The sequence below is a fragment of the Bos grunniens genome, chromosome 4, assembly GCF_055505025.1.
Source record: "Bos grunniens cultivar Pamir isolate PY7600 chromosome 4, Bosgru_T2T1.0, whole genome shotgun sequence".
Lineage (NCBI taxonomy): Eukaryota > Metazoa > Chordata > Mammalia > Artiodactyla > Bovidae > Bos > Bos grunniens.
The window spans coordinates 110,764,605-110,777,786 of record NC_141168.1 but is presented as its reverse complement, the minus strand read 5'-3'; the positions used below and the strand labels follow the sequence as shown (position 1 = coordinate 110,777,786).

The window sequence follows — 13,182 nt, the reverse complement described above, 5'->3', positions numbered from 1 at the left end:
TAGAAAAGGCAGAGGAACCAGAGATCAAATTGCCAATATCTGCTGGATCATTGAAAAAGGAAGAGAGTTCCAGAAAAACATCTATCTCTGCTTTACTGACTATGCCAAAGCCTTTGACTATGTGGATCACAATAAACTGTGGAAAATTCTGAAAGAGATGGGAATACCAGACCACCTGACCTGCCTCTTGAGAAACCTGTATGCAGGTCAGGAAGCAACAGTTAGAACTGGACGTGGAACAACAGACTGGTTCCAAATAGGAAAAGGAGTACGTCAAGGCTGTATATTGTCACCCTGCTTATTTAATTTATATGCAGAGTACATCATGAGAAACGCTGGGCTGGAAGAAGCACAAGCTGGAATCAAGATTGCTGGGAGAAATATCAGTAACCTCAGATATGCAGATGACACCACCCTTATGGCAGAAAGTGAAGAACTAAAGAGCCTCTTGATGAAAGTGAAAGAGGAGAGTGAAAAAGTTGGCTTAAAGCTCAAGATTTAGAAAATGAAGATCATGGCATCTGGTCCCAACACTTCATTGGAAATAGATGGGGAAACAGTGGAAACAGTGTCAGACTTTATCTTTTTGGGCTCCAAAATCACTGCAGTTGGTGATTGCAGCCATGAAATTAAAAGATGTTTACTCCTTGGAAGGAAAGTTATGACCAACCTAGATAGCACATTCAAAAGCAGAGACATTACTTTGCCAACAAAGGTCCATCTAGTCAAGGCTATGGTTTTTCCAGTGGTCATGTATGGATGTGAGAGTTGGACTGTGAAGAAAGCTGAGCACCGAAGAAGTGATTTGAACTGTGGTGTTGGAGAAGACTCTTGAGAGTCCCTTGGACTGCAAGGAGATCCAACTAGTCCATTCTGAAGGAGATCAGCCCTGGGATTTCTTTGGAAGGACTGATGCTAAAGCTGAATCTCCAGTACTTTGGCCACCTCATGCGAAGAGTTGACTCATTGGAAAAGACCCTGATGCTGGGAGGGATTGGGGGCAGGAGGAGAAGGGGACGACAGAGGATGAGATGGCTGGATGGCATCACCGACTTGATGGACATGGGTTTGAGTGAACTCTGGGAGTTGGTGATGGATAGGGAGGCCTGGCATGCTGCGATTCATGGGGTCGCAAAGAGTCAGACACGACTGAGCGACTGAACTGAACTGACTGAAATAAACTAAGATGCAGAGAGGTGAAGTAAAGTTGCTTGCTCAATGCCCTGCAGCTAAAAAGCTGTGGACTTTTAACAGGCAATAAACAATGTAGGCACTTCTCAAACTAGCCAGAGAAGCTCATTTTAAACAGTAAGTCAAAAGCAACTTTCCCATAAAATATAAGGTAAAACTAGAGGAAAACATAGGCAGAACACTCTCTGACATAAATCACAGCAAGATCCTCTGTGACCTACCTCCCAGAGTAATGGAAATAAAAGCAAAAATAAACAAATGGGACCTAATAAACTTAAAAGCTTTTGCACAACAAAGGAAACTATAAGCAAGGTGAAAAGACAGCCTTCAGAATGGGAGAAAATAATAGCAAATGAAACAAGTGACAAAGAATTAATCTCAACAATATACAAGCAGCTCATGCAACTCAACACCAGAAAAATAAACCACCCAATCAAAAAACAGGCCAAAGAACTAAACAGACATTTCTCCAAAGAAGACATACAGATGGCTAACAAACAAATGAAAAGATGCTCAACATCACTCATTATCAGAGAAATGCAAATCAAAACCACAATGAGGTACCATCTTATGCTGGTCAGAATGGCTGCTATCAAAAAGTCTACAAACAAATGCTAGAGAGGGTGTGGAAGAAAGGGAACCCTCTTACCCTGTTGGTGGGAATGCAAACTAGTACAGCCACTATGGAGAACAGTGTGGAGATTCCTTAAAAAACTGGAAATAGAACCACCATACGACCCAGCAGTCCCACTGCTGGCCATACACACCGAGGAAACAAGAATTGAAAGAGACATACGTACCCCAATGTTCATCACAGCACTGTTTACAATTAGCTAGGACACAGAAGCAACCTAGATGTCCATTGGCAGATGAATGGATAAGAAAGTTGTGGTACATGTACATAATGGAATATTACTCAGCCATTAAAAAGAATGCATTTGAGTCAGTTCTAATGAGGTGGATGAAACTGGAGCCTATTATACAGAGTGAAGTAAGTCAGAAAGAAAAACATCAATACAGTGTATTTATGCATATATGGAATTTAGAAAGATGATAATGACGACTCTATATGTGAGACAGCAAAAGAGACAGAGATATAAAGAACAGAGTTTTGGACTCTGTGGGAGAAGGCGAGGGTGGGATGATTGAGAGAATAGCACTGAAACATGTATATTACCATGTGTGAAACAGATGACCAATCCAAGTTGGATGCATGAAGCAGGGCACTCAAAGCCAGTGCACTGGGACAACCCAGAGGGATGGGGTGGAGAGTGAGGTGGGAGGGGGGTTCGGGATGGGGGACACATGTGTACCCGTGGCTGATTCATGTCGATGTATGGCAAGAACCAACACAATATTGTAATTAGCCTCCAATTTAAATAAATTAAAAAATATATAAAGGTAAATAACTTCATTACATCCTTTCTAGAGGACAGGCTATAGCAAATGGTTAACTACTGCTATGAACATAAATTTAATAACTCAGTCCAGGCTGAGGGGAAGAGTTATGATTATGTGAGAAGAGTGCAAGAGCAAGAACTCCATAGGCAACTAGTGGAGAGAGCTAACCTCACTCCTGAGAGCTAATTCTTCTCATCAAAAAAAAAAAAAAGCTTTAATTCTAATGAAAACTTTTGGATGTTTCCAGATACCACAGCTTTCCAAAGAACTAAAAGAATACTTGTCTAACATGATACAGGTCAAGTCATATGTAGCTAACACACGTAAATTTTATAGTAAGGATAAGCAAACATAATACAACTCCAGTACAAAACAATAGACATTGTGGGTGACCAAGGGACCAACTGCTGTGCAGTGGCACTTGTTAGTCATTAGCTATCCTACTTCATGACCTAAGAAATGCCTGAGAACATTAATGATACTTTTCAAACGGGCCAGATGCTGTGGCACACGCATAGTAATCAAAGATTCCTACAGAGAAAGCGCAGAAGGCAAACACACAGGGTGGAGGAAAAAGTGGCTGGAATGAGAACAGCTTTGAAAAGAAACACTAACATTAATAACTAAAGATTCATTCTTTCTAACAAGAAAAGAATAAGTAATCTATTTACCAGCATGCATAATGAATGGGTGCCCAGTGGTCACTATCTAATTGGTTGACTGAAAATCTTTCATTGAGAAGTCGGTTTAGTAATTCCGAATCTCCTTCACAGGCACTTCGATGGAGAGGAAAATCGTCTACCCACTGTCGTTCCCTAATCATGAAAAACAAACAAGAACAACAGTGTTGAAATTCAAATTGTTCTGAAACAAATATGACACATCTATGAAAGCTACACATCACTGAACAGCTGTAAACTGAATCATTTACGCAGTGATTACATTGCATACTATTGCATATATCATTTACAATAATTGTTCAATATTAGCATATAGGCTTTTAAAGGCACAGTGAAGTGAAACCAGAGTCGTACTTGTCTTCGGTGACACTGCTCCTGCTCCTCTGCCATTGCTCCTGTTTGGGAATTTGGATTTTCGAGTAGTCTGGAGCTCCTAGACCAAAGTATGGATTTATTACCACTTTATCTACCTAGAAAGGGAAAACAGAACAAAAGCTGTTTAAGAGCTTTATGACCCAAGTATAAAAGCAGAGCTAAGTGAGGATGTCATCTCAGTGTTTACAATTACTAATATATGCATTTGTCTCAGGAAAAATAAATTATATTTTGAAATGAAATATCTTTTGAAATAAGAGCCAAAATTCTTACCCGGTTTGTATACTGAAGATCTGATCCAAACAAAGGGTTGTAAATACAGGTATCTGCTTTCTCTAGGGCTAACATTTTACTCTTTATTTCTAGTGCACTGTAGCCCATGTGTAGTGAGTTTTCTGCCTGACCTGATTCAGTAGCATATGCAGGGTTTATAACATTAGTTTTTATCCGCTCAAGAGGAGAAGGTCGGAATAAGGCTGGAATAAAGTGAGACTGTGTGTGACGTTCATCTAGCCACCTGGCAAAATAGAAAGAAGAGGCAGAAGAAGTATTTGTACTAAAGTGAAGATGAAAAAAGTAAACTACTGTCTAACTCTTTCTAATACTACATTCAGATTTTTATAATTTTAATTAGTGTTAGTTAAGTATTTCACTTACTGTAAATAAAGGTTTATTACTGGATACAGCAAACTATTCTTTTTAAATGCATATAACAAAAAAATGTATATAACACTAAATAATTAAAACCATTTCAAAAACATGAAGCACTTTAAAATTTAAATCATTGATATGTAGGTGACATGAGACCTGCTGTTACAGGACAAAGGCTTCACAGGTTAAATGACTTGTTCACTAATAGGGGTAAATCAATAATAAACCTTGTTTTATAACAAAGGAATCTTAATTCTTAAGCCAGGGCAATCTTTGTCACTTTCAAAGAATAAAATTAACATGTTGCAAATAAATCAGGACAATCTTATCTTTGGGGTTTAAAATTTTTATATTATACTTCAAAAACTTACCATTTCATAATAAATATATTATAAATTTTATTATTTTCATCCATAAAGTATTTCTATCTCACAAAGCTAATTTCTATTATGAATATGTATTTGATTTATTAAAAAATATTTTTAATGGCAGTTCTTACTTATCCAAGGCTATTAACATTCTTGCTGTAAGTGTAGCAAAGTGAGTGCTGGATTCACTACAGACTCGCATAATATCTTGTAAGCAGTAAAAAATTGGGCATCCTGGAGTATAAGTATATTTAGTATTATCTGAAAAAGAAAAATGAAGATTTATGCCATCATATAAAAGGCTTACAACTGCGTGTTTTTTATTTAAACGTATACAGTATGTTTAAAAAAACTGATAAGTATAAGTTGTTCTAGACTTGTAATTAGAAGACTTGGATTCAAGGGCTGGCCAGCTCTGTGACCTTGTCCAATTGGGTGAATGCAGAATTTAGAATCTTGTAGGACTACAGAAATTGTTTCCCCTTTCTCTTGCTCAACAATGTTGTAAAATTCTGATTAACAATAAGATTTCCAATATCATGTAAAATGCTGAACTATTTAACCTAAGTATGGCTGGGAAAAAGAAATCTGGACTGGCAGAGCTGGCTAATAAAACGTATGTTAAGTACTGTGTAGCAGCAGTCTGATGAGATGCCCACATTGGGCCATTAATATATCATCAGTATGATTACTACCTTACATGAAGCCAGTACTCTACAGGTTCCAAAGTGACTTTTACATCGAATACCTCACTGGATTCTTCCAGCACAATGAATCAAGCAGGAGCAGATACCTATCTTATAGATAAAGAGGTGAGGCTTAAAGAAGTGGTTTGCCCATAACAAAAACTTAGTAGACTGCAGGTCTGACTGAAGCTCAATATTTTTTCTATTATTCCAGGATAATAGGATAAATTCCTTGTCAAAGCTCAAATTAAATTTTCACATTAGATCTAAGTTCTTTAAATATTACCATTATTGTTGGGTGGAGTATTTTAAAACCGACACTTTCTTATCCCCAATACAAGATAGGTTCTGATGATAATCTGTTAATTTCCCAAAATACGTACATTTTTATTTCTATTCTATTTATATAGCACAGTCTGAAAAATACCTCATTATAACCTGAAAACTTTTTGTTTTTATTATACGTTCCTTCCTCACTTCTTTATTCTACTTTTAAAAACAGAAACAAAAACTTTACGATTAGTCCAGAAGCCTGAATATTACTTGGGAATCAAATATCGTTAAGTAACAAATTTCTCCATCTTCCGTTATATTAAAAATATGATTTTTACAACAGTATTGCAATAGTAACTATGACTCCAAATTCCTAAGTTCCTCCATAGATTTTAGCTTAGCACCTAAGGTACACCAAGATTCACAAGACGAAACTCAAGGCTTTACCTTTAACAACTGATGGAACAATAAATAATGCCGCTTCTCTGCCCACCTTCTCCCCATCCAGAGGAAATGTCTTCATCAGGACCACTCGTTTTCCTAATCATTTTAAGTCAGTAAAGATAAACATAACGGGCCTTTTAAAATCTTATAAATTACCTTGAGAATTAGAAAAAATATTTTAAAGGCAGTATAAGAGGAACTGAAATATAAAAAGTCAATTTTATTATATGCACTAATAAAAACTGGTAATTCTGATAATAATGTACATCATTCTGTAGGCAATTATCCAACAGATCCCTGGTTCTGACTCACTAGGAGAGAAGCTCCCCATGCACAGCAAGGAAATCCGCCCCACTAAGGACTGGCAGAGCAGCCAAATAGCAGAGCACCCTGCAAGGTGAAGAGGCATGCACATCTTCAGTTGGGACGTAGATGGTGAGAATTTCACTAAAGTCTGAGCTGGCCAAGAAGGGTAGTATGTATGAATTACAGAGTTTTAAAGTTTAGTAACCCTTCATTTAATATTCAACCTCCATCCTCAATTTCAGGCTTTATTAAAATCTGATTGGGCTATAAATTATTGTTCTGAATTTTACCCATCATTCTTAGTCTCTTGTTCCTGATTTGCAGCAAAGGGGCAATAAATAAAAACAAAAAGTTTTTCACTCTGAAACCTTTCATTTTCTGGCTATCTTTGTCATGATTTTTATCAACCCTTCCAACTTCCCCACTCCCAGAAACAGAACTTTGTTCTCGACCCAGGTAGGAATGCCTGGCTGGATGCCATCTGTGGACAAGTAGATACTACAAGTGTTCAAACAGCTTCATTCATTCACAAAATGCTAGAGTGAATATTTGTGATTATTATGGCCGATTATTATTAGAGCCCCCAAACAATTTTCTACAAAACTGACACTGGTACAAAATGTAAGTGTTAAATAAAGAAAAACATTCTAATAAATTTCAGAGGTAATATTACTTTTGTCTGGTTTGAGGTCCTGTCCCACTTAATCTTTCCTGCCTTGTAGCTTCCCTAAACCTAGTTCTGATCGAAACTGACTACTTTGCCAATTTTATATGCAACTATGAGATCTATTTCAGGCAGGGGGTGGGGTGTGGTGCGGGGGGGGTTAGGGGAGGAGAAAAGCACTAACTACAAGTTGGGAAATACAGTTCTAGTCCTAAGTCCTCCACAAATGGGAATATGATTTTTCTAGGTGCCTATGTCTGCATTCGGAGAAGGCGATGGCACCCCACTCCAGTACTCTTGCCTAGAAAATCCCATGGATGGAGGAGCCTGGTGGGCTGCAGTCCATGGGGTTGCGAAGAGTCAGACACGACTGAAGCGACTGGGCAGCATGTCTGCATTTCCATTTTACAGATGTGAAAATGACCGTATACCAACTCACAGGATCAATTTAAGAATTTCATGGATAAGTAATTGTGGTAGTGCTTTGTAAACTATGTATAGCATTGCACAAAAAGGCAAAACTACTGCAGTTATAAAGTCATTTGTAATTTTCATGTGATGCTTATGTAAGAAATCATATTCTCTATAAAAATATTTCACACTTTTAGAAAAACAATTGAATAGGATAGTCAGGTATGATATGGTTCATTATTTTAACTGTTTAGTTAAGTAAAAACTTTATTTTCATTTCTCTTGTTAAAAGATGCCTGAAAATTTATTAGCACATTCTACTAAGTATACAAGACATAATTGTGCTAGACATATTTCAGGGTGCCTATCCACTCGTAACTTCTAAGAAAAACTACCAGTCCTCTGTGCCAGGGGACATTTTTGTTCACACTGATATCATGTATATCCCCTTTCTTGGGGAATGAACCAAGTGTTAGAGTTTGGCTAATTCATAGCAAATTATGACTTTTCTATCTCAGCTCAAATACGTGATTTGGGCTCAGACTTTGTCTCAGTAATTTGATCTCAGAATAGGTACTGATAACTAAAACAATTAAGTAATAGTAATACAAATTACTAAGAGAAGTCTAAGACAGGTAGAAAAAGCTGACAAATTTGTGGCATCCAAAGGAGCCTTTCATATGCCTGATCACCCACAGGGATAGTCCTCCTTTTTCAGCTAAGATCAATTTCTAGATCACTTTATTTAAAAAGTCAATCTGATAATCAGGGAAAGGGGATTCTCTTTGTGGGACTCAGAATGTGTATCAAAGATCTGTACATTTATGCAGGAACTTCTTATAGTCTCCAGTTACAATGGTCAGAACTGCAAAAACTCTTCAGGCCCTATTGAGGAGGTTACCTGTTGGGGAGGTAAAATATGGTAAATGGTACCTTCAGAAGTTATCAAACAGGCTTAGTTCAGCTTATCTCTAGAGAACAAGTATCCCAAATAACCAATAAATCAAATGACATGATTCAGCCTTATCTTTACAACAATAATAGTCTCTTTACTGAAAAGAGATGAACAGAAAAAAAAAAAAAACACTGAATAAGCTGTAAAAAAACCCCAAAAATTTAGGCACAGAGAGGTGCGTTTTACTTCACTACCAACAACTGCTCTCAACAGTTGTCTGACTGAAATTAGCTTTACCTTTTCAATTATAATGCCTGAATTCTGGACAGATGTATAATTTCTAGAACTTCTAACTGCTATCTGCTTCTTTTGAGGCACAGCCTGATAAAATTGATCATTGATATTTAATCAGTTTCATAAGCTATAGATTATCTTGTAAATGGGGCCTCTACCTTTTAGAGTGAATATTTCTACAGTTCACAGTTTGGCTTGTTGAAAATGATTTTCTTCTTGTGACCAAATGGGAAGAAAACCTCTGCTACCTGGTAATTTATATGACTTGCTCTAATACACAGAATCTTAACTGCTACTTAGTTATGGAGAGAGGTTTATAGTTTTCTGTGTCCTGGAGTAAAGAAATAAAAACAGTAGTTCAAAGATACTTATCTAGGGAAATTATACTTCTAACAAAAAAACTTGTGCTTTCTTTTTAGTTTTCAAGCCACTTTGGCTTCCTCTCTTTCTTGAACAAATCATTAACACAATTGAAATATTTTTTTAGAACTGCCATATGATCTAGCAATCCCACTCCTGGGCATATATCTGGAGAAAGCCATAATTCAAAAAGATATATGCTTCCTAATGTTCAATGCAGCACCATTTACAATAGCCAAGACATGGAAGCAACGTAAAAATCCAGCAGCAGAGCAATGAGCAAAGATGTGGTACGTACATACAATGGAATATTACTCAGCCATAAAAAGCAACTTAATTGTGCCATATGCAGAGATATGGATGGACCTAGAGATGGTCACACAGAGTGAAGTCAGTCAGAGAGAAAAAAATATTATATATTAAGGCGTACATGTAAAATCTAGAAAAATGTCATAGATGAACTTCTTTGCAAAGCAGAAATAGAGACAGAGAGAGAGAGAACAAACGTATGGATACAAAGGGAAGAAGGGGAGGGTGGGACGGATTGAGACACTGGGACTGACGTACATATACACTGCTATGTATAAAATAGGTAACTAATGAGAACCGACTGTACAGCACAGGGAACTCTACTCAGTGCTCTGAAGCAACCTAAATGCGAAGGAAATCAAAAAAGGGGATTTATGTGTATATATAGCTAATTTACTTTGCTGTACAGCAGAAACTCACACAACATTGTAAAGCAACTATACTCCAATTAAAAAAAAAGAAACTGCAAAAATATTTTTCAATTTTTTTTTTTACTTAAAATTATTAAAATATTTAAAAAATATTTTTTAACTTAAAAAGCATTATAGTCAAGGAACTTCTTGAAGGGAGTTTGGTTCCACCTTAAAAAAAAACCCCAGAAATAATGAGTCTTTTTCAAGTTTTTCAATGAAAAGGAACATAAAAAGAAACTGACTTTAATATATTTTTAAAATGTCTTCCTTCACAAGCAATTAAAACCAACTGTGTTAAAGAGAAAAATTTCTTACCTCTGATACCCTGGTTTGCAGGAGAAATTGGTTTGGTGGTTTCTACTACATAATCCAATATGCCTTGTGTTATTTCACTGTTACCTTGCAGTTTAGTTTCCAACAAAACCTTCTTTCTCTTTTTTTTCTGTCCTTCAATGGGAACTTCATGCAACAAAATCTTGGATGAGAAAAACAACATTAAGAGAATGTTTAAAATAAAATGTACTTGCCCTAAAATATAGCCAGAAATCTTTCTTAACCTTAAGCCTAGCTGCATATTAGAATAACATGTACCCTTTTAGAACAGGATCAATGTATAGCTTCATCTCAGACCTAGTAAATTGGAATGTCAGGGGAGTAAGGTTGTGGTACTGAAGTTTTAAACTTCCCCAGGTGATTTAAAGTGTAGCCAGGACTGAGAACTAGTAAGCCACAGCACTGCTGAATGGCAGCCTCCTCAGAATCCTTGCAGTATCCTTTAATAGGTTTCAGATAACTAACCTTGAAAAGGCAATTAAAGCAGAATACCCAGAGATGCAGGTTCAGTCCCTTGGTCAGGAAGATCCCCTGGAGAAGAGAATGGCAAACCCATCCAATATTTTTTCCTGGGATATTCCATGGACAGAGAAGCCTGGTGGTCTACAGCCCATGGGGTTGCCAGCCCATGGGGTCACAAAGAGTTGGACAGGACTGAGCGGATTAGACTAGAAGTATTTTATGATGCTTGAATCTGCTGCATAGTAAAGATAAAAATCTGCTTTGGGCTTTTCTTTTTTTGTGCCTCAGTCATGTTTACTAATACTAATAATGTATTCAAGATTTCAGAGAAGTAACTTAATTGCCTAAAACAATTAAAGGTAAAGATATTTTTAAATGAACTGTTAAAAATAGAGTTTTGAAAAATAACCATAATAAAATTTAGACTGGAATTTTGCAATTTTTTTTGCAAGCCATTCCAGAAACTCTAGTAAAAACCAAACTCTCATAAATTATATATGCAAAACTCTAATAAGTAACTTTCACTATCTAAGAATTTATCCATATCAATGAATAGAAAAAAATGGTCAAAATACATGCAGCAGAAAAAAAAAAGACATGGTGATGGGACGAGCTCTATAATCGTAAATTCTAGCTTGTCAATATCTACGTTATCAATAATTTACAGGCTATGGTAAGACTTTAAATGTGAATGAAAATGATAATGGAGAATGACATTCAGTGGTAGAAAATCAAATGTTAGTCAGCTGTGCTCACTTCATATGACTTAGCTCTGTATTCCCGAGAATTGAGACTGGCAGCATTCTTCGGCCGAATAACAGCAACGTATGCATCCTCTATGTTTTCTGGATTTCCCATTGCTTTATAAAAACAAAGAAATCCCTTGAAAGATTAAAGGAGACATAATCATGATGAGAACAACTAATAAAATGTTGGTTTTTCTGTCTTAGAATATATGTACTATATAAAAAGCAAGTCAGAGATGACTGATCACATCTCACCACTAGTAAACCTCTATGAATAATTTCAGATACCTTGTAGTCTTTGTTTCCTTTTCTATTAAAGGTAGATTTTTTTTTTTAATGGGGATATATACTTTCATAGGTCTTAACAGATTCTTAGTTAAGAATCTGCCTTTTGGACCTGTAAAAAAGGTGATATAATTATGAAATGTCTTATAAATAACTAAGTAAAAATGCCTTGAAATAGTGATTCAGAATAGTATTCATAAATTCCAAAAGTGAATGTCATATTGTTAAGTTTGGAAGCTAGAAATAGGTAGCTGCGATTGACATTCTTTCCAGAATCTTTAAAAAGAATTTTGATATTTGGATGAACTAAAGGATAGTTTATGACCAACCTAGATAGCATATTGAAAAGCAGTGGCATTACTTTGCCAACAAAGGTCCGTCTAGTCAAGGCTATGGTTTTTCCAGTGGTCATGTATGGGTGTGAGAGTTGGACTGTGAAGAAAGCTGAGCACTGAAGAATTGATGCTTTTGAACTGTGGTGTTGGAGAAGACTCTTGAGAGTCCCTTGGACTGCAAGGAGATCCAATCAGTCCATCCTAAAGGAGATCACTCCTGGGTGTTCATTGGAAGGACTGAAGCTGAAGCTCCAATACTTTGGCCACCTCACTCGAAGAGTTGACTCTTTGGAAAAGACCCTGATGCTGGGAGGGATTAGGGGCAGGAAGAGAAGGGGACGACAGAGGATGAGATGGCTGGATGGCATAACCGACTAGATGGACATGGGTTTGGGTGGACTTCGGGAGTTGGTGATGGACAAAGAGGCCTAGTGTGCTGCCATCATGGGGTTGCAAAGAGTTGGACAAGACTGAGCGACTGAACTGAACTGAACTGAAAGGATAGTTTAATATTCATTGGAGATGCCTATCACAGACACAAAAACATTAAATCAGTTGATAAAAGCTTTCTGATATCGACTTAAAAATGTTCTTCACTTCCATTATCAATTCTGTGGATAATTAAAAAGTTTGCTTCCAAATATATATATGTATATGTATATATATACACACACATACATATACACATGTACACTTTTTCCCCCAGACTAATTTTAAGTCTCCACTGGGCAATTTCCAACAAGTAATTGAAGCTCAAGCACTTTCTTGGTTGTTTCATAGTCCCATCTCCTCATAAAGTGCTCTTATAAATTTTTCTTTTCATGGCTGGACTAATTTTTCTTTTTCATGGGTTTCCCTGGTAGCTCAGATGGTAAAGAATCCACTTGCAATGCAGGAAATCTGGGTTTGATCTCTGAGTTGGGAAGATCCCATGGAGGAGGGCATGGCAATCCACTCCAGTATTCTTGCCTGGAGAATACCCATAGTGAGCAATAGTTCATGGGGATGCAAAGAGTCAGACACGACTGAGAGACTAAACATCTCTTTGCACTGAATATATTTTATTTTTTTTTAAAATTTACCTCTCATTTATATGCCAGTAAGTTTTGAGAAGAACATCAAGCAAGGAATTGCTTTCCTGGCCATGGTAAGATGAACCTTCTTCAGTTTTTTTAAAAGTCCATTAGGCATTAAAATGATCTGTTTATATTTAATAATTTCCTTATTGCTCCAACTCTCAGAAAAAAAGAGCTCATTTTCAAGAAAGGTTTTGAATGTCATCTGAGAGGAGATAGAGGAC

The 13,182-nt window shown here is 36.7% G+C and overlaps 1 protein-coding gene across 13 annotated transcripts in view; it reads right to left on the bottom strand.

The window, feature by feature from the left end:
• The window catches only part of KRIT1 (KRIT1 ankyrin repeat containing), a 40,303-nt gene that overhangs the window by 23,483 nt on the left and 3,638 nt on the right, over window positions 1-13,182 (bottom strand). For 3 of the 13 annotated variants that reach the window (XM_086397941.1, XM_086397940.1, XM_086397943.1), the window contains exons 2-8: window positions 11,273-11,398; window positions 10,037-10,196; window positions 6,073-6,165; window positions 4,798-4,927; window positions 3,921-4,164; window positions 3,627-3,742; window positions 3,264-3,407 (exon numbers count right to left, since the gene is read on the bottom strand). In XM_086397941.1, the coding sequence (XP_086254067.1) occupies window positions 3,264-3,407; window positions 3,627-3,742; window positions 3,921-4,164; window positions 4,798-4,927; window positions 6,073-6,165; window positions 10,037-10,196; window positions 11,273-11,374 (989 nt within the window). In that variant the 5' untranslated portion in view covers window positions 11,375-11,398. Of the gene's footprint in view, window positions 1-3,263; window positions 3,408-3,626; window positions 3,743-3,920; window positions 4,165-4,797; window positions 4,928-6,072; window positions 6,226-10,036; window positions 10,197-11,272; window positions 11,399-13,182 lie in introns of all 13 variants that reach the window. The other 10 variants (XM_086397950.1, XM_086397949.1, XM_086397952.1 and 7 more) reach the window with 6 other exon arrangements.